Raw genomic sequence first — 19,246 nt, forward strand, 5'->3', positions numbered from 1 at the left:
GAGACACAGCGGCCTTCCAGGACAGCCATCCCCCAACCCCAACTCCCGTGGCAAAGCTCTTACCCAACGGCACCACGAGGAAACGGAGATAGTTGAGCCAGTCCGGGGTCTTGCCAGCTAGCTGCTCCACAAAGAAGCGCAGGACGATGCTCAGGTAGCTCTGGTCCCCTGCGACGGCCACTTTCACTGGGGGAGGCATGTGGGAATTACAGTTACAGCTGCCGGAGGAAGAGAGATGCTGAGAGATTCACAAAGAAGCAGCCCCCCGGAAAGAGCCCAGCCAAACTACTGACCCCACCTCTGGCACCTCACTACTCCACTGCCAACACAAAGCCTAGAATCTACCAGCCTTTGGACAAAACCAGGAGCGGTTCCATGTGAGTGGGAAGGGGGGGGGGAGAGAAAGAGGGAAAGGGGTGGCAGAAGAAAGAGGGGGGTGGCAGAAAGAGAGAGAAAGAGGGAGGGAGAAGGGGTGGCAGAGAGAGGAAATCTGCCCTGCCCAGTGTTGTCTCGGTCTCTGCTCACTACCTGGAATGAATGACTAACATCCTGACCTAATAGCTGCAGAAAACATCAGCACACTAATCCTTGTATTTACCAGAAAAGCTTATATTATCGCAGGAACCAGACTTCACACAGACACCAACATCTCTTTCAAGGTGCATTTCTTATCCAGAAACTACAGAGATAAAGATGCAGTCTTCCCAAAACTAAGGCTTCATCCTCTTTACTTCAAACCAGTAAACACATAGTTCAAAGGACTTCTGAACTACATTGCTCAGGAAACTCCCTCTCCACAAACTATAAGCTCCATAATTTCAATGGCTGGCCAGCTCACGGCTTCAATGGGACCCCCTCTTTGCTCCTCAAGGACCTCAAGGATCAATCCTATAGTTTGCTGAACCAAGGTGAGTGAAGCTGTCCCCTTGCCAAGCACAGGGATCTGAAGAGAAGAGCTTAGCACTTGCAGAAGGCTCAAATCTCTGTTCTGTGCCTTTGAGTTCCGTTTGCTTCAAGATCAGGTTTTTCTGCACTTACTTTCCAGGCTTTGGGGGGGGGGGTCATCAGACCCTCTCTTTACAGATTTCAAGGTGTGGGTGTCTAATGGTTGCTGCCCACACACGTGTATCCTTGTGGTCTGGTCAGCATCCATATACAGTGGACGCTCGGGTTGCGAACGTGATCTGTGCAGGAATCACTTTTGCAACCCGCAGCACCGTGTGCGCGCACGTGCAGGTTGCGATTCGGCGCTTCTGCGCATGCGCATAGTGCGATTTAGCGCTTGTGCGCATGCGCGACCGCTGAAACAAAGTAGTAACCCGTTAAGGTACTTCCAGGTTTCGGCGCGTCTGTAACCCGAAAAAACGCAACTGAAGCATCTGTAACCACAGGTATGACTGTATTCTCGTTTTATTTCCGTGTAGCAAACCAATCTTTTCCTACATCCTGACATGACACGTTCTTTATCAGGGTTAAAGGCACACAGGCGTTTTTCACAGACTCAGCACAGAAGATTCCAATCCTCCTGGAGACCTGCATGTTGAGTTCATGCGTGTGGTGCGCAAGCCTGAGGGTTCAGACGCACACCTCCTAGCAACTTGGGTAGCTGCAACCCCTGCATACATAAATCCCCAAAGTCCTTTCTTTGGGGTCCACCTGAAAAGCCACCATGGGGCACTCAGACCCTGGTTTGTTGCTCCCGCCGGCAATACTCACTATCTCTGGATGCGAGAGACGATGGTGTTGAAAGCGGCCTGCACATCTGCCATGGAGCAGGTGGAGACAATGGGCTGCTTGTGCTCTTGCAGCTGGTCGCACAGATACTGCCGAGAGGAAACCAGAAATAGGAGGCAGGAATGGGATGAAGAAGAAATGCAAACGCTTTGCAAAATAACTTGGTGGGGAGGTGCCAGAGCCCTCCCCCAAATCCAGGAGTCGCCAACATGGTGCCCTCTAGAATGTCGAACTTCAACCCATCGCCCCCAGTCGGCATGGCCAACGGTCAGGGATGATGGAGTTTCCAGTCCAGCAAGATCTAGAGGAGCCACAGGTTGGTTTCATTTATCTGTTGGCTTTATTTGGGAATTTTATGTACCGCTTCATTATTAGCATTTCTAAGGTTCCCCATTCTGGCTTTAGACCCAGGTTACTTGAAGGAGTATCTGTGCTCATATGAACCTGCCTGAGCCTGGAGAGGCTATTACCAACACTTTAAAAATCTGCTCTGGAAACAAACATGTAGCCACTGAAGCTTCCTGGTAGGTAGTGCTTCCAGCTGAGGGTTTTTAATTTTGTAAGAGGGGGGTTCAAATATTGCAAATGGGTCATTGGCAACAGTTGTTGTTTTTATAATTATTTATCAGTGGGTTTTTCTGGGAAAATAAAATTGGAGGAGGGACAGAGGGCTGACATCTTGGTGCCAATTATACTGAAGGGATGTAGCATTTTAAATATTTTTTTGCATACATGAGGAGTGTTCACCCCACAATAAATACCCATCTGGAAGCACCCAGAGAGCTCAGGACCTCTGCTCCAGATCACTTGGACTCAGCTTGTTCAGATGAACTAAGCCCCCTTACTCTCAAGCTGGGGAGTTTCTTTGAGCCGGGCCCTTGCTCAGGGACTGTTCCCTGGAGCCTCCAGCAGCATTTGCAAAGTTCTGGCTCAATGTCCAAATAATAATAATAGAGGATGACATTTTATGGGGGAGCTGAAAACTCACTGAAAAGGGCTGTGGCTCAGGGGTAGAACATCTGCCTTTGCCTAGAAGAGGACCCAGGTTCAATCCCTGGTATCTCCAGGCAGGGCTGGGAGAACCCCCTGCCTGAAACCCCAAAGAGCTGCTTCCAGTGGGCATATTGCTAGACTCCGACTCCCATCATTCCTGACCACTGGCCCTGCTGACTGGAGCTGATGGGAGATGGAGTCCAACAAGCACCCGAAGGGCATCCAGCTGGGGAAGGCTGGCTTTAGAGGCATGCAAGATGCAGTAAGATGGTACCAAGGCTTCCCTTACCTGGCCTTGCCACTCGGCTATGTTCACCAGGATAATGCTCTCGGGCAGCTGCTCATCCGAGACCAGGATCTGGTTGAGCTGATCATACACAGACTTTCGAGGCACCTGCAATAGCACAACAGAGGAGCATTCACAGACTGCTGCGAAACCCACAGCCACCCTTGGGTTGGCTATGCAAAGGCAGGTAAGACCTCGTGGCCCCAGCAGTGGCTGGTGTCCATTGGGACTGGTAGGACCAAAGTCAAGAAGACTACCAGCAGGTGGCGCCACAGCCAATGATAGGCAGAATCACTTCCTGACTGGTTGTTAAGGACGATGGGGTAGTTTCCCTTTCCCCCTAATGGGCCAACCTTCACTGCTTGGCCCCTTTCTGATGCCAGGAGCTGCCAATGACTGATTCTTTTCATCTCAGAGCTCCACCTACCCACCCCATCATCATCATCATCATCATTACTATTATTATTATTATTATTATTATTATTATTATTATTATTATTATTATAATATTTTTAATTGACATTTTCCCATAATACAGTAAAATTGCAGTTACAAAAGATACAAAAGGAGAAAAACAGAAGAAGAAAAGAAAGGGACAACAGAAAGAAAGGGAGGAAAGAGAGAGAAAGAGAGGAAGGAAGGAAGGAAGGAAGGAAGGAAAACCCATCACCCCACCGCATCCAGGAGATTCACTCACCTCCCTCCCAGGGGAAAAACCCCCTTCCTCCCCCTACAAGCCCCTCCCCCCACCCCACTGCCTGACCTGGGTGCCCTGCCGTGAGTCTGGGGAGCTCTCGCTGTCCAGGCTGCTGGTCCGATCGCCCTGGCCCTTGGAGTTCTGCCTGTCCTTGACGGACATGCTGCGCGGCCGCCACAACTGCTTGTTCTCAACTTTGCTGAAAGGCAAAAGTTTGGTTTGTCGAAGTGATGCAGAGGAAGCTGGACCTGGCGGGTGGCAAAAAGAGAAGCCTGCCAGGCGATTGAGCAGCTGCCACTAGTGAGCAGCGGAAGTGACAAGCCGAGGCTCAGAGAGACCCCACTAGGTCCCAGACATTTCGGGGGGGGGTGGGCCTTTCACATGGATTCAGAAAGCAGGGAAGAGCCACCATGCCTCCAAAGATCACCTCTCCCTGCTTTCAGTATCTACGTGCCAAACCTAGGACTGGAAGGATCTCCAGGGGAGACATTCTTGGTGGGTGTCAATCAATTACCGTATTTTTCGCTCCATAAGACACACTTTTTCCCTCCTAAAAAGTAAGGGGAAATGTGTGTGTGTCTTATGGAGCGAATGCAGGTGGGAGGCTCTGCTCAGCGCTCCCTTTCAAGAGCTGCGTGGAGCGTGTGTGCGGCTCTTGGGGACTTTTCCCCGAGGAAGGAGAAGGGCAGCCCATCAGTGATTCTCCCTCCTTGGGGAAAAGCCTGCAAGCGCCGCACACACGCTCCACGCAGCTCGTGAAAGGGAGCGCTAAGCAGAGTCTCCCGCCTGCATTCGCTCCATAAGACGCACACACATGGGATGCATACAGGCTCTGCTCAGCGCTCCCTTTAAAGAATATTTTTTTTCTTGCATTTCCCCCCTAAAAACTAGGTGCGTCTTATGGTCAGGTGCATCTTATGGAGCAAAAATTACAATTCATTGGGGGGGAAAAGTTACATTTCATTGCATTTTAGCTCTTTCAAGCTGCTTCCACACAAGGTGTTTCAACTCAGAATGGCCGTGCTTTGTTCACTCGCTTTCTCCCGAGCATCCAGACTGGGCCATTATCAAGCCGCTACTCTTGCAGTGTCCCTTCCACCAGGCCCTGTTCCTCTTCCGCCAGTTTGCGGGCGCCTGAGCATTTCAGTCGCGCCGCCTGGATTTGCCGGCATGCGACAGAATCCCACCCGCAAAACAGCGACAGGCTAGCAGCCGCTGTTCCGCCAGCAGCCACAGAGAGAGGCCTTCTTTACCTGGGAGAAACAGTGGCTGGGAACTCTGGCTTGCTGCTGCTGCTCAGCTGAGTCAGCCTGTCCACGCTGCTCTCCTTCAGGACTGTCTCGCCAGGCCCTCCAGGGCAGGATTCATCAACCTCCAGCTCCTGAGGGGATGCACAGAAAGTCTTTCTTCTTTCATTCTTTGGTAACATCAAACAGCTAGTATACCAGGCCAGCTGCTTCCCCTGCCTGACTGACAGGAGCAAGCCAGCTCCTCTTCCCTTGGGCAGGTACCCCTGGGCAAAATGCACAGAGCCAGCCCTGGAAAAGAGCTCTTCCCACTCTCTGCCCCCCCCCCCAAGTCGCAGATCAGCTTCAGCTAGAAATTGGATATCTGGTGTCCCTGGCCACTCTGCCGGCAGAGATCCGGCAAGCATCCTTGCTTCTGACTTCCAAGAGCAACTTGGAGACTCTCTTATGCCTGTGCAGCTGTACAAGCTTTCGTGATCAGTTGTTCATGTTAACGATTATTTTGTATTGCTTTTTATGTTGCTTTATGTTTCAGCGTCCCTGTGAGAATTTTTGCATACCTCACTTTTTCTATGTGTTTCACGTTTCATCTTTATGACTGCTGTTGTAATAAATAATCCTTCATAAAAATTATTGCACACTTATTCTTCATTAAATTACACTGGGGAACAATTTTTTTTCCATTTTCTGTTGCATGAAATTTTTCAACTGTTCTTATATGTTCTTTCTATGCTGATTTCAAATCTGAAATCGATTTTCATGTACATGCTATAGTTATCTTTCAATTTCTGACTTTTGCCAATATGTCATATTTACACTGGGGATAAGTGGACACTGACACATTGATCTACCCCAACCACATGGTAATTATTGTTTTGCAAACTTAATTTTCCTTTATTTCTATAGTTTTGTAACCTAAATATTTTTCAGATTGGACCATGGCTTCTTCAAGCAGACAAAAATGTGTAAACAAGCCTGATACCTTTTGTTATGTATGTGGCTGCTACGCACTTCCTCGTCAAAGACGCAATATAACAGCGTTTGTGAGGCGTGTCTATAAAAGCTATTTTGAAATTCCCCTGGGCGACCAAGACAAGAAATGGGCTCTGCATATTGTCTGTCACAATTGTGAGGAAATGCTTAGAGACTGGACAAAAGGAAAATGGAAGAGTATGCCTTTTGAGGTTCCCATGGTTTGGCGAGAACCAAAGGATCACACAAGTGACTGCTATTTTTGTTTCCTAGTGGTATCTACAAGCTGTTGTTATTCAGGCCTTTCTGTTGTCCAAGCAGGAAGCTGACCATTTTGAGATCCACACAGATGATCCAGTTGTGCTCCTCACCAGGTTCACTTCCTTCATCTTCAGGAGAGACAAACCCCTTAAAAACTGGAATTGGGAGTTCCTCAGAGTGCGGGATAGGTCTAATTGCTGAAGGAATACTGGGATAGGCGACAGAATGTCGGCTTTTCTTGCCAATGCCCTTCGTATTGACCAGACAAAAACAGCATAACAAAATGAGCAAAGCCTTGCCTGGAGAGGGCTGGTAATCAGCTATCACACTGGACTCACCATAGCCGCTGTTTCCATGACACCCTCGTCTTGGGCGCGAGGGACACCCACTTTCCGCTTCTCTGCTTCTCCCTGGGCGAACGGGGACAGGCGAGGAGGTAGTGGAGAGAGGAGTGAGAATAAAAGTTTGAATAAGTTAGTAGATAGGACCTCCGATTCAAGCATCTCCAAGAAGAGAGCGGAAGCAGGTCGGTGCTGAGCACAGGGAAAACAAAACCCTTCCAAAATACACTTTGCTTGGTTTAGGCGCCCCGGAGAGAAGCAACATGGCGGCGGAGGTCAGGGGGCAAGGAAGCCTGATCCCCAGCACTGCAGGGACCAGGGTGACCCCAGCAGCTGAGCCAGTAAGTCCAGTTAACCCACCTCTCCTATACTGTGAAAAGAAGCAGCTTATCCAGGAAAAGACAGGGGGTGGGGTGGGGGAAAGGAGGAAGAAATGTAACAGGGATTGCTCTCGACAGCATGCCGGTTCTGGAACGGTGGCGGGGGAAGCCTGAGGCGTTCCCGATGTTGTTGGACTACAACTCCCATTACCCGTGCAAGCTGGGGCTGATGGGAGCTGGAGTCCGGTAAATATCAGGCGGGCCACAGGTTCCCCACTGCTGTTCTGCGGGGGGCAGGACCAGGCAGGCAGGCTGCTAGCAGGGGGAAGGAGGAGGAGGAGGAGGAGGAGGAGGAGGAGGAGGAGGAGGAGGAAGAGGAGTAACTCACAGGGCTGCCCGACTCTCGCTCCTGCCCCTTTTGGCCGTGCAGACTGCTGATCTCAGTCTGGGAACCAGAGTGAGAGACGCCCTCAAAGAAGCGCCTGCAGGAGAAACAGACGGACAGACAGACGGACAGAGAGACAGACGGACAGAGAGAGAGAAAGAGAAATGAGGGAGAAGTGAAGTCACCATCACCTGCCCTGCCCCTGGGCTCAAACCCCTTCCCAGCCTCTGCCCCCAGGAAGCACCACAAGCAAAAAAACCCGTCACCAGAGCCCTGGCCTGGCCTGACATGGACACACAAAGACAGTTGCGGGTGGAGGGAGTGGTTGGGCCCGTTGAGCAGCGTGAAAGCAAGTCTTCACCTTCAAGGCAGAGAAAGGACACCACAAGAGCAAAGCACCCCTGTTTCCAGGTAGCAAAAGTCACGTCCTCCCCGTTCCACTAAACTGGGAAGCTGCTATAGGCCAGGTCAGGCCACTGGTCCGTCTATTGGCTACACCCAGGGGTGGGGAACTTCAGGCCCAGGGACCAGATGCAGCTCCTCAGGCTTCTTTATCTGGCCCAGACCACACACCCTCTGCAACACCACCACCTTTCTCTTCACCATCCTTGCTTTGTGCTCGAGTGGTTTTTGCCAGGCTGGAATTTGCACAAAAGTTATATTTGCACATGAAAGTTGCCCAGAAGGCAACGCCTCCCTCGGGTTGCAAAAGGTTTGCTAACCCTGGTCTTCATTGACTTGCAGAGGTTCTCCGGGGTTTCAGGCAGGAGTCTCTCCCAGCCCACACCTGGAGATACCAGGGAATGAATCAGGGACCTTCTGCATTCAAAGCACGTGTCCTGCCAATGAGCCACAGCACTTTGCTGAGCAAGAAACTGCAGACATTACAATATGATGAGGTTGCTAAGAAGCCCCAGAGAGAGAGGCAAAGGCAAGTGGTTCAAGCTCTGGCCTGGATTTATAGCCACGCTGCAAGATCTACACCAAGGACCCGCCTGAGTGCTGTACAGGCCTCTGCTGTGGTGTCAGACGCCTGACACAGCTTCAACAGCTCCCCCTACCCTGTCAGACTGTTCCTGGTGCATCAGAGCTGCAGCTCTAGACAGTACAGACAAACGTAATGACTGGGAACCTCAAATGTAGGTGAAGATGCTGGGAGAGTCACAGTTGCCTCCAGGTGAGTAGCCAAAAAGCTTTTGTTAAACAGGAAGAGAGTGGTTTCCCTTGCTCTTCTCTGGTCACCAGTGAGCTGCAAAGCATTTAGCAATCACATGTAGCAACCAAGTAGGCTTGTAACCTTTGCAAGGACAACCATCATATGTCCCAAGGTGACCTCTGTGCCTGATGTGCACCTCTGACCTTTCACTGGCCATGCATCAAGGTCACAATGTAAGAGGCCACTCCTAGCAGCCACTCCCTCACTACGGAGTTTCTGCTTTCTGGGAAGTTGCATAAAGCCACATTCTCATCCTTTGCAATGAGCAGGACCTTTTCCTGTTGGGTCTGATAGCTGGAGATAGGGATAGCAATATTTCAGAGGTCAAACCAGTTAAGTATAATTGGTTTAATTCACAATGAAATGGGAATGCCTGTGTGCACTGGTGGAAGGGTTTAACTGGAAGATTCCTCTGAAGCTAAATTCAGAGCAAAAAAGGCTCTCGGAGCTGCCTTGATGGGCTGATAATTAACTGTTATTGTTCTCAGGCTGGAGTTTTAACCTTAGATCACATGAGAGGTATTGAATTGCAAATTCGCCATTTTGGAAGGGTGTTGGCTGAAGACTTTGTTCCCAGACTCTGTAGGGATGTAAAAGACTCTCCAGGAGCTGCGTACCCTAAGGAAGGATGCAGTCTGGAATGCAGGCTGTGAGGAGAGACAGACCTCTGTTTCCTTCGTTTCCTTCCTCACTGCTTCTATATCTTTTTCGGTGGTATGAAGTAAGAGGAAACCCCTTTTTGCGCTGCTCAGTGCTTTCGGCTGGAGACCTCCTCTCCAGTTTTTTTCGGGGGGTTAGCGTCGCCTTTGAGCCCCCTCCCTCTCGTTTTTCCACAATGGGTGTGCTCCACTGAAGCAGAGCACGTTCCCTGACCTGCTCCTCAAGTGCACAATGCCGCAAGTCGTTTTTGAATAATATCTAATGGATCTGGACAATGCTTCCGTTCCAAAAGGAGTCAGTTTTTATGCATTCAGCTGCTTCAAGCTGTGCAACATTAATATCTGCAATAAGGCCAACCAGACACTTCCTAGAAGCTTTACAAGCGCCCCCCCAACCCTGCAACTGACTACATAATTGGAGGTACCAATTTACAATTAGGATCAACCATTGGGTTAACGTATCCTTTGTGAATTTGTCCCATCTCCCTTGAAAACCATCAAAGCCAGAGGTGAGGAACCAGCAGTTCCCCCAGATGTTGCTGAACTCTATCAGCTTCCAGCCAGCATGGCCCACAATTGAGGATGGTGAAAGCTGGACTCCTGAAACATCTGGCAGGCCATGGGTTCGCCATCCCTGTCCTAAACTGGTGCCCATCACCACATTTTGCAACTACAGAGGCCAGTAGTCTTGAATCCACTGCCAAATCCATTACCTTGATTGAAACCTACCATCCCTGTTCTTCAAACCCATGCACACTTTTCAAAACCTCTGTCCCAGCGTTGGGGACCCTGTGGCTCTCCAGATGTAGTAAAATTGCTACTCCCGTCATGTTTGACCACTGGCCATGCTGCCTGGGGCAACTGGGAATCAGGAGTCCAGGCACAGGCTCCCCAGTCCTGCTTTATCATCTCCATCTCCCAAGAGTATTTTTTTTTCTTTTCTGCACCCTTTCCTCAACTCTATGATGAGTAAGGGGATCTGCAGGATCGTAAGAGAATATGGAATACCAATACCAATATGTATGTTCTGTCTCTCCACATTGCTCCAGCCTGGCCCAGCAGAGAGCAAGCCATTTAAACACAGCTGCTAAGTGAGGTGGCCGGGCCTATCTCCTCTACCAGGCTCTGAGATGCAATTGTTTTCCCCCCATCTCCCTCCCTGCCCCTCTTCCAAGCGCACACGCGAAAGGGCTGCTTCTGAAGCAGGGATGGATGTGATCGTAACGCCCTCCCCTCCCTCGGGCAGTGCAGCCTCTCGGAGGAGGGGCTCTCCTGCTCCATCAATCCACGCCGGTCTCTGGTGGGGCTTACGCAGGGCTCTCTATCAGCCTGTCAAATCCAAGGTCAGCCTCAAGTTATCAGCATCTATCACCCAGCTACTTTATAGTCCCAAACCTCCCTCTTTCCCCCTCAGAAAATGAATCAAAAGTGCAGGAGCTGTGCCTCATAAGTCACACCCTGCCGCTGGGGCACCGTCAAGGAGCCTGGCCTCACGGTGGGAAAGGAAACCAAGGCTGCGAACATTTAAAGTGTATTTAAAGCACATTCTAACCTGCCCAAATGGCCTGTTTTTTATGCTGTGAGTTGCCCTGAAATCACAGGGTGAAGGGTGGTGTTAGGCATTTAATAAAGAAATAGATAATAAATGCCCTGCACAGAGCCACAACCCATAGCAACTCCTAACAGTTCCCAGGATTCCTGAAGTGTTTTAAATGCAGGGTGTGCATGCAGTTGAACGGTCTTGTTTTTCCGGCACGGCGTCTGCCTGGGGGGTTGTGTCTCCTTTGGGGAAGGAGGAAACGGCCTCCAGGGCACAGGGGAAGACCTTGCAACCCTACGAGTCTCCCGTTGGTACGAGGCCTGAGCTTCTTGTCTCACCTCCTGTCGGCTCTTACCTCAGGGTGGGCTTGGGAGTGCTGTGGACGCTTTCATTATCCTCTATCTCGGGGCCGCTGTCACTGTTGTTGCATTCCTCGAGGCTGTCGTAGAGCAGACCCAGGTCCTCTTCCACCTCCTGCGTCTGATCCACTGGGTCAGAATCCAGAACCTGCAGAACCCAAAACACACAGTGGGGTGTGGGGGTGGGTATACTCTCACGTACACCACAAGACCATTTTGAAAATGAATTTCACCACTTGTAACCCCATCTTTCCAAGACCAAAAATTTAAAAAATGAAGTCACCAAGTGTTGCAATCCATTCAGAAAAGGTTGAATATTACAGATTTTCTAGCGTACTCTATGATATTTGGAGCATGAAATATAGGAAAGTTTATTTTTTTAAAAAAAAAACCAAAACCCTGCATGTGACAAATTTTAAGCCACACGGAGTCCCTTTTTGTGTTACACAGCTAAGCAGGGAGGCAAAATACCCCCAACTACTGGAGGGCGGAGAAACACCTCTTAGCTGGAGCTATTTCCTAGACATATTCTTGATTAAATTGTCCCTACAGATTCTCAAACTGATCTTTACGTCTGGATGTGACGCTTCTCTGTGCAACTGATGTGCCCCGTTATGCTATGGTGGTTCTGTTGTTTTTGCTGACCCCATAGAACTACAATTCCCAGCACCCTTAAAAAAAAGTTGCTGGAATTTGGGGGGGAGAGACCTGACTGCTAAAGCGATATAAAAGTGCTTCAAATGTGTGGTGTGGATGTGACTGTCGCTTTCCTCCATCTATTTTATCGGGGGGGGGGGTGGAACCTTAGGTGTCAGGCATGAATGAAGCTCTCCAGGCCTCTCTATCTGGCGCTTGGGGTCACATTTCCTTCCCAGGACACCCCCCCTTCCAATAATCCTCCCTGGCCCTTCCCCACAGCCTCATCAGGAGGTTTTTGCCTAACTGGGAATGTGTCTATGAACTCAGAGGATCCCTCTTTGCTTGCCTGGCAGCAGGAGGAAGAGATGCGGGTCTTGTGGGTGTGGATGTGAAAACCTCTGATTTCTGAGTGGATGGAATATGTGGCCTGTTGTGCCAAGGTCAGAGCCATCGCCTGTATTCTGCCAATGACTCTGTCTGGCCACACTCACTGCTGGCCCCCAAAAGCTTCCTTACAAGTTTACGTGGCCCTTGGAGTGAAAGCCGCTCCCCACCAGGGGCGTAGGAAGGGGGGTGCGGGGTGTGTGGGGCACCCCGGGTGTCATCCTGAAGGGGGATGACATTCGGCGCGGGCCCCCCCCATCCGCAACTACTCCAAGCCTGGTGAGTGGCAAAGCTGCAAGGCTGCAGCTCTCCTCCTTCCTTGCTGTAGGGGAGGATTGTGGCGCTGCGTCAAGATCCGCCCCCAAGGAGGATTGTGCACTCGCACCAATTGACCCTGTGGGTGGATTGCCCCGCCCCTTGAGCGGATCAGCCCCACCCCCATGGACAGATCGCCCCACCCCTGGGTGCACGGCCGGAGCACCCAGCTCTGCCCCTGCTTCCCACCCGTCTGACACCAATAAAGTGATGCCAGGGATTCATCTTCCATCATCTAATTTGAAAGGCACACTTGCCTAACTCATGAAAGTAATCCTCTTTATAGGTCTTCTGGGCTATGGCAATTTATATTTGTTATAAGCTGCCTTACCCGCATTTGTTTTCTGTTATTTGCTTTTCTATCTCGCAATGCATATACTTGTGCTTCAATAAAAAAAAGTCTTTTCAAAAAAATCCAATTACCAGATTCTGTGCCAGGCATCAGATTCCACACGAAATTATCCACACAGGGAGTTTTGAGAAGACAAACAGCTCTGTGTATAGCTACAGAAACAATTGATTCTCCAAGTCACTTCCACACACACACCCCTTTTGAACAAGCTTTTTTACTCCCCAGACAGCTTTAATTTTTTTTTTAAATTCTCCCTTCTGAAACACCTTTCTTTACTTTTCTAAGGCAGAAGTGCATCATGTAAAAACACACACACACACACACACACACACAACAAAAACACAACAACACAACAACACCAGCTTGTCATTGTTAAGACTATTTAACTTTAAAAGTGAGTTTGCTTTCTTCTTCCACCCTCCCTGCTCCTTTTCCCTTTAGTGCTGTGTCTTTTTTAGATGGTCAGCCTGCTAGTCAGGAGTGTCTCATTTCAAATGATTTATTGTAAGCTGCTCTGGGAGACCTTTTTGGCTGAAGAGCAGGGTACAAATATCCTGGATGAAACAAATAAATAGTTCAAGCTCGAACCAGGCCACAGGGGGGAAATTAAGAGAAGTAGAAAGCACATGCCTGCAGCATCCTGGGCTGCCCAGGTTTTTAAAGCCAGTGGAGTTTGGAGTGCACTCTGCAACACCAGGCAAAAATCAAACAATAATCTAATGAATTTGCGGGGAGGGGGGAAATCCCTTTTTGCACCCTGACCATAGACGCCCGGAAAGAGCATTTTTCAGCTGTTTGGTACTAGACAACATCACCCACCAATCTCCCCTTTCTCTCTAGTTGTGGCCATAACAAATACTTCTCATCAATCTCATGCAATCAAACAGATGAAACCTGGTGAGCGTGTGTGTGTGTGCTGTGCCCCCTCTGCCCGTCCGAACATTATCTGCTAAGACCTGCTTGGAAACCCTTAATGATGACATTTTGGTGACCTGAAGCCAGCCGATTGACCAAGGCCGAAAGGATAAATAAAGAATACTGTAAAGGGGCACTATATCTGCAGGATTTTTAATTTCATCCCCCCCCCGCCCCTTTTGTTCATAGAAGATGGCATTAAAACAGCATGTTAATGGCATTTGCGGATATTACTAATGATGAAAGCTGTGAATGCTAAGTAAGGACGGATTGAAATGATTTTTGTTTTGTTTTTTGTTGAAGGGGATCTAGCAAGGTTGAGGGGGTGGGAAGCAAGCAAGAAATAACAGGCATTTGGATGCTGCCAGAGTGGGAGGAGGAAGCAGAGTTAACCTACTTCTCATGCACCAAGCATGGGGTGAGGGGTTCTGATCTTCCTTGTCCTAGTGTAAATCCCATCTGTACTTCAGCTATGAATATACAAAGTGGATTTATACTGCGTTAATGGCCCACCTAGTCCAGGATTATCTCCTGCAGCCTTTGCCAACCTGAACCCCCAGATGTTTTCAACTGCAACTCCCAGTGCTGGCTGGGGCTGGAGGGAGTTGCCATCCAAAACATTGGGAGGGCACCAGGTTGCCGCTGTGCAATGCTGAGGTCATTCCAGAAGAAGCCACCCCAAACTTGGCTGCCAGAGATTCTTATATACTGCTGGCGCTGGAAGACTGCACCATCTGTACTCAAAGCATGCGATCTGCCGTCAGGCTGCGGAGAAGGGAAGCAGGGCCATTCTCTCGCCTCTGCAAGAAACCAGCTGCCCTTGGTATACCTGAAGGAACGTCTCCACCCCCATCGTTCAGCCTGGACACTGAGGTCAAGCGCCAAGGGCCTTCTGGCGGTCCCCTCACTGGGAGGTTACAGGGAACCAGGAAGAGGGCCTTCTCGGTGGTGGCGCCCACCCTGTGGAATGCCCTCCCATCAGATGTCAAAGAAATAAACAACTATCTGACTTTTAGAAGACATCTGAAGGCAGCCCTGTTTAGGGAAATTTTTTAATGTTTGATGTTTTATCGTGTTTTTAATATTCTGGTGGAAGCTGCCCAGAATGGCTGGGGAAACCCAGCCAGATGGGCAGAGTATAAATAACAAATTATTATTATTATTTTTCACCCTCCACAGTCTCCGGGCAGTGGCCATTCATCTGTCTGCAGCAAGGGTTAAATCAGGCAAACAGAGTAGTCCGTGTCAGGTCTGCTGGGAGACCACCCCATGCAGCTCCTCCTTTCCCATTCCAGCTATAAGCGTCGTCCCTCCCCCCAACTTAACACGCTATCGACTCGTGCACCAGGAAATAATTAAATAATCCAATTCAAACCCGGAAATAGTGGGAGAGAGGGAGAGCCCGAGTGTCTTTGTGGCTCACAAGCAGACCCTCCCTGGAGCCTGAAGAAAGACATCAGTGAGGGCAGGGGAATCTCCAAAGGGACCGGAGGTGCAGCAGGACTTTGTTTACTCTGTTCAGCCTCCCCGCCTAACAGCTGATGCATGTGGTGGCGCAGAAGCAGCCGCCTTCCCGTGCATCGTCCCAGCCAGTCCCGGAGCGCCAATTCTAGTTGTGGATATTTGGGGATGCAGTGTTTTTGGTAGGGGTTGAAGAGAGAGAGCGGCAGAGAGGGAGTTTAAAGGGTGTTTTATAGGGGATGCTCCCCATGTGCTTTCACTTAAGTGCGCAGGGCCCCTGGAATGTAACCCCCGCGTAAGGGGGGGGACGACGACGTCTGCAGTTCCCCACCCCTACCTACAGGCACGAAGTCTACCGTAGACAATGAAGCTGTCTAACACCGTGTCAGACAATAGGACCATCTAGCTGAGCAGCACCTACACTGGCTGGCAGCCGCTCTCCCAGGCTTCAGACAGGAAGTCTTTGCCAGTCCTCCCTGGAGATGAGGGGGAATGAACCAGGGACCTTCTGCGCTCTAAGCACCACCGAGCCCTAAGCACCACCACCACCGAGCTAGCTAAGCCTTCCTCAGCAGGGTCCTGCTCACAGGGTGCCAGCTGCCCAAGAGATAGGTGTTGCTCCTGCAAACAGGAACCTATGTAGGGAGGTGGAGGGGGGGAGAGGAAGAGGTGGGCAGAAGAGAGAAAGCCAGCTGGCCACACGCTTGACAGGGACAGACTCACAGCTTCTTACCTCGTCCGTCACTTTAAACCTCTTCAGCAAGGCAACAAATTTCTGCTTGAAGTTTGGTTGCTAAAATGAGAAGGAAGTTGGGGATGGGGGTAAACATTTCAATCACAGTGCTAGAGGCTTCTCACTTCCCCCCTACCCTGGCTACAGACACGCGCCTCGCTGGTTTCTTTAAACTTTTCCTGAAGGCAAAACCCACTAGCCAAAATAATAATAATGATGGGGGCGAAAACCCTAAGCAGGCCCAGCTCCAGGTATTGTCGGGCAGGCTGCCCCCTCAGCACCAACCACCCCTTGCCCAGTACAGTGGTACCTCGGGTTAAGTACTTAATTTGTTCCAGAGGTCTGTACTTAACCTGAAACTGTTCTTAACCTGAAGCATCACTTTAGCTAATGGGGCCTCCTGCTCCTGCTGTGCCGCCAGAGCACAATTTCTGTTCTCATCCTGAAGCAAAGTTCTTAACCTGAAGCACTATTTCTGGGTTAGCGGAGTCTGTAACCTGAAGCGTATGTAACCTGAGGTGTATGTAACCCGAGGTACCACTGTACTTATCACCGCCACCTCCACTCGGGGCTCTTGCCATGGGTGCTGACAGCACCCCAATCCCCACAGCGGCTTATGGGCCAGTTCTCTTGCACTGCCTATTATCAACACTACCTTTCCTCCAGCCTCCCTTTGGAAGCCAGGGACACTGGAAGTTGTTTTATACTGAGTCAGACCACTGGGTCCATCTAGGTCAGTTTTGTCTGCACTGAGTGGTAGCATCGGCTCTCCAGATTTCGGACAGGGGTCTCTCTGCACCCTACCTGGAGATGCCAGGTAAACCTAGAGCCTTCTGCATGAAAAGAAGATGCTCTACTGCTGAACTACGGCCAACGACAAGAACGCAACGTACGACTGCTTAATAAATCATCTGAGCACTGAACAGAACGTGGAAGCAGCCATGGTCTTTGCTCAGAGGACTTGGAATCTGTGAGGCCAGAATACAGGCTTTGGGTGGGAAGATGTCAAGACCCATTATTGCCCCAGCCCTGATAGAGCTGCCGCTCCACTGACAAGCAGCCCTTTCAGCCATATCCAAAAGCAAATCAATGTGGCAGCTGACTGCGTGCCCCTAAGTGCTGCGCATAAGCAGGCGCACAAGAAGCCTGCAATGTAGACGGCCATTTGGATGGAGGGATGTGGAGGTCAGGAATCAACAGTGGATGGGAGTTTGCATGCATGGATGGCTTGAAGGTGCCGGATTGCTGTAAAGCAGCTGCCACACAAAGGCATGTGCTAAGAGCATGGGTGGGGAATCTGTGGCCTTCCAGATATTGTGGGACTCCACATCTCCCATTCAGCCCCAGCCAGCATGGCCAATGGTCAGGGATGATGGGAACTGTAGTCCGACAATATCCAGAGGGCATCAGTGGAGAAGACTGTTATATGGGATCAATGAGTTACGGAGGTTGTCTATTACGCAGATTAAGCACATTTGCTTATTTTGCACAATTTACTTGGCTCCTGCTAATTTGGGGGGAAATAACTGGAGATGAACTTCTCCAGCATACCAACAAGTTCAACTTCTGGTCAACCAGACTCTAGCCTGAGTGCTATCCTCTATGGCACCACCTGCTGTGGAGGATCAGAGAGCCTCCCGCATATAGTCTATTGCACTGGGAGTAAAATAAAATAAAAACTCCAACCCCCACAAACTCCCCTTTGGAAAGGCAAGGAAGGTTGTCTTTACTCTGGTCATCGATGTGGTTCTGATCATTTTCCGCCTGGCTTTCTTCGGCTTCCTCACTTCATCCTCTTCATCATATAAATCCTGAGAAGCGAGAGATGGCAGCACAGAATCAGAAGAATGTGAAGTTCCACCCCTCTCCACGTGGCCCTCAGAGATGCACCAGGCAGCTCCCCTCACTGGCCTTATTTCGCACTGGGCAGAATGTGTCCCTGAACTTGATAAAGACTCTGGCTGGTCTGAATGGAGGACAGAGAGTAGAAACTAGCATGCTGTAGAAAGGCAGAATTTGTTGCCCATAGCTGCCATGTGGCCCTTGAAAAGTTGCCCAGAAAGGACTGTGGCCCTCAGGATAGAAATACCATTTTCAGGCTGAGCGAGACCACTGTAAGTAACTGATGGCAATACGCGTCAGCTGCTAAAACAGCAGCATAACTTGGAAGGCAACATGGGGAGAACAGCAGAAGTCAATGTGCTGCCTTCATTGCTGGGACTCAAACTCCCATCAGCCCCAACCAGCACAGCCAATGGTTAGGAATGGTGGGAGTTCTAGTCCAGCAACACCTGAAAGGCACCACATTGGCTACCGCTGTCATAGAGGGAAGGTGAGACCCGAATAGACAGACAGACAGACAGACAGACAGACAGCAGGTTGGTTGGTCGGTAGCTACCTGGCCTTGCACGGCATCATCGCTGGCTTCCTGCTCGGAGGAAAAGCTGTCGTCCTCTTCTTCAGAGTAGTTGTCAATATCTGGAGAGCGATCTGGAAAGGGAAAAGGCAGAGACCATGGCCAAACTGCACTGAGCCAGCAAGGGGAAAGGAAGGGAGTCTGGGGGAATAGAGGAAAACATGGAACAGAGCCAATGAGTTTGCCATTAAGGCCTAGGAATCTGTCAATGATGGCAGGGAGCCACTGTAAGGATTCTGGAAGAGGTGTGGCAAAAGCAAAGTGAAAGAACAGAGGGCATGTTTGGGAAACAAAGCTATTCTGGATGGGTGTAGGAAAAGACTTATCACAGGACAGAAAGTCAGTGAAGAGAAAGATGAGAGTTGGATGAGAACCTGACCAAAACAGTTTTTAGGTACTAGGCTCGGAGAAGCTTTAGGTTTATTTTATTTTTTTAAAATAATATTTATTACTTTTATAGATTACAAAAAGGGAAAAGAAAAAAGAGAGAAGAGGACAAAGGAGAAAAAGCAAAAGAGAAAAAAACACAATACAATACAGCATATAGACAATGCAAAACACAACCTAAACTCAAAACTAAACACATTAAACTAAACTAAACAAAACCCACTCCCTAACCTTAACCCTAAATAAAACAAAACAAAAACAATTTAAAAACATACATCATCCCTTTTCCGTACTCTATCTTTCATTCCCTTGTTTCCTCGACCTCCTCTCACCTCCCTTTTTGTATTCGACTTCTACTAATTGTATCAGCAAATCCTTTCCATCTTTCTCCGTTTTCTATCATATTGTAAATAACATATTTTTTAACCTTATTTTCCATTAAAACAAAAAACTTATATATGCTTCACTCCTTATAACATTTCTGCTAAGCCCATAAAAAATCATTCCACCATTTTTCTATCACTCATTAGTTTTACCATATGTCTATATATAAACTTTAAATTTTCCAATCTTCTTCCACCATCTCCTCTCCCTGGTTTCGGATTCTGCCAGTCGTTTCCGTCAACTCCATAAA

The 19,246-nt window shown here is 49.4% G+C and overlaps 1 protein-coding gene across 3 annotated transcripts in view; it reads right to left on the reverse strand.

Moving 5' to 3' along the window:
* The window catches only part of LOC128411252 (phosphofurin acidic cluster sorting protein 2-like), a 176,347-nt gene that overhangs the window by 17,214 nt on the left and 139,887 nt on the right, over window positions 1–19,246 (reverse strand). For all 3 annotated transcript variants that reach the window (XM_053383425.1, XM_053383424.1, XM_053383426.1), the window contains exons 6-16: window positions 18,208–18,299; window positions 17,540–17,620; window positions 15,810–15,869; window positions 11,007–11,158; window positions 7,240–7,333; window positions 6,529–6,600; window positions 4,964–5,091; window positions 3,777–3,909; window positions 3,017–3,121; window positions 1,717–1,823; window positions 64–218 (exon numbers count right to left, since the gene is read on the reverse strand). In XM_053383425.1, the coding sequence (XP_053239400.1) occupies window positions 64–218; window positions 1,717–1,823; window positions 3,017–3,121; window positions 3,777–3,909; window positions 4,964–5,091; window positions 6,529–6,600; window positions 7,240–7,333; window positions 11,007–11,158; window positions 15,810–15,869; window positions 17,540–17,620; window positions 18,208–18,299 (1,179 nt within the window). The remainder of the gene's footprint in view (window positions 1–63; window positions 219–1,716; window positions 1,824–3,016; window positions 3,122–3,776; window positions 3,910–4,963; window positions 5,092–6,528; window positions 6,601–7,239; window positions 7,334–11,006; window positions 11,159–15,809; window positions 15,870–17,539; window positions 17,621–18,207; window positions 18,300–19,246) is intronic.

This window comes from Podarcis raffonei, chromosome 3, assembly GCF_027172205.1.
Source record: "Podarcis raffonei isolate rPodRaf1 chromosome 3, rPodRaf1.pri, whole genome shotgun sequence".
Taxonomy (NCBI): Eukaryota; Metazoa; Chordata; class Lepidosauria; order Squamata; family Lacertidae; genus Podarcis; species Podarcis raffonei.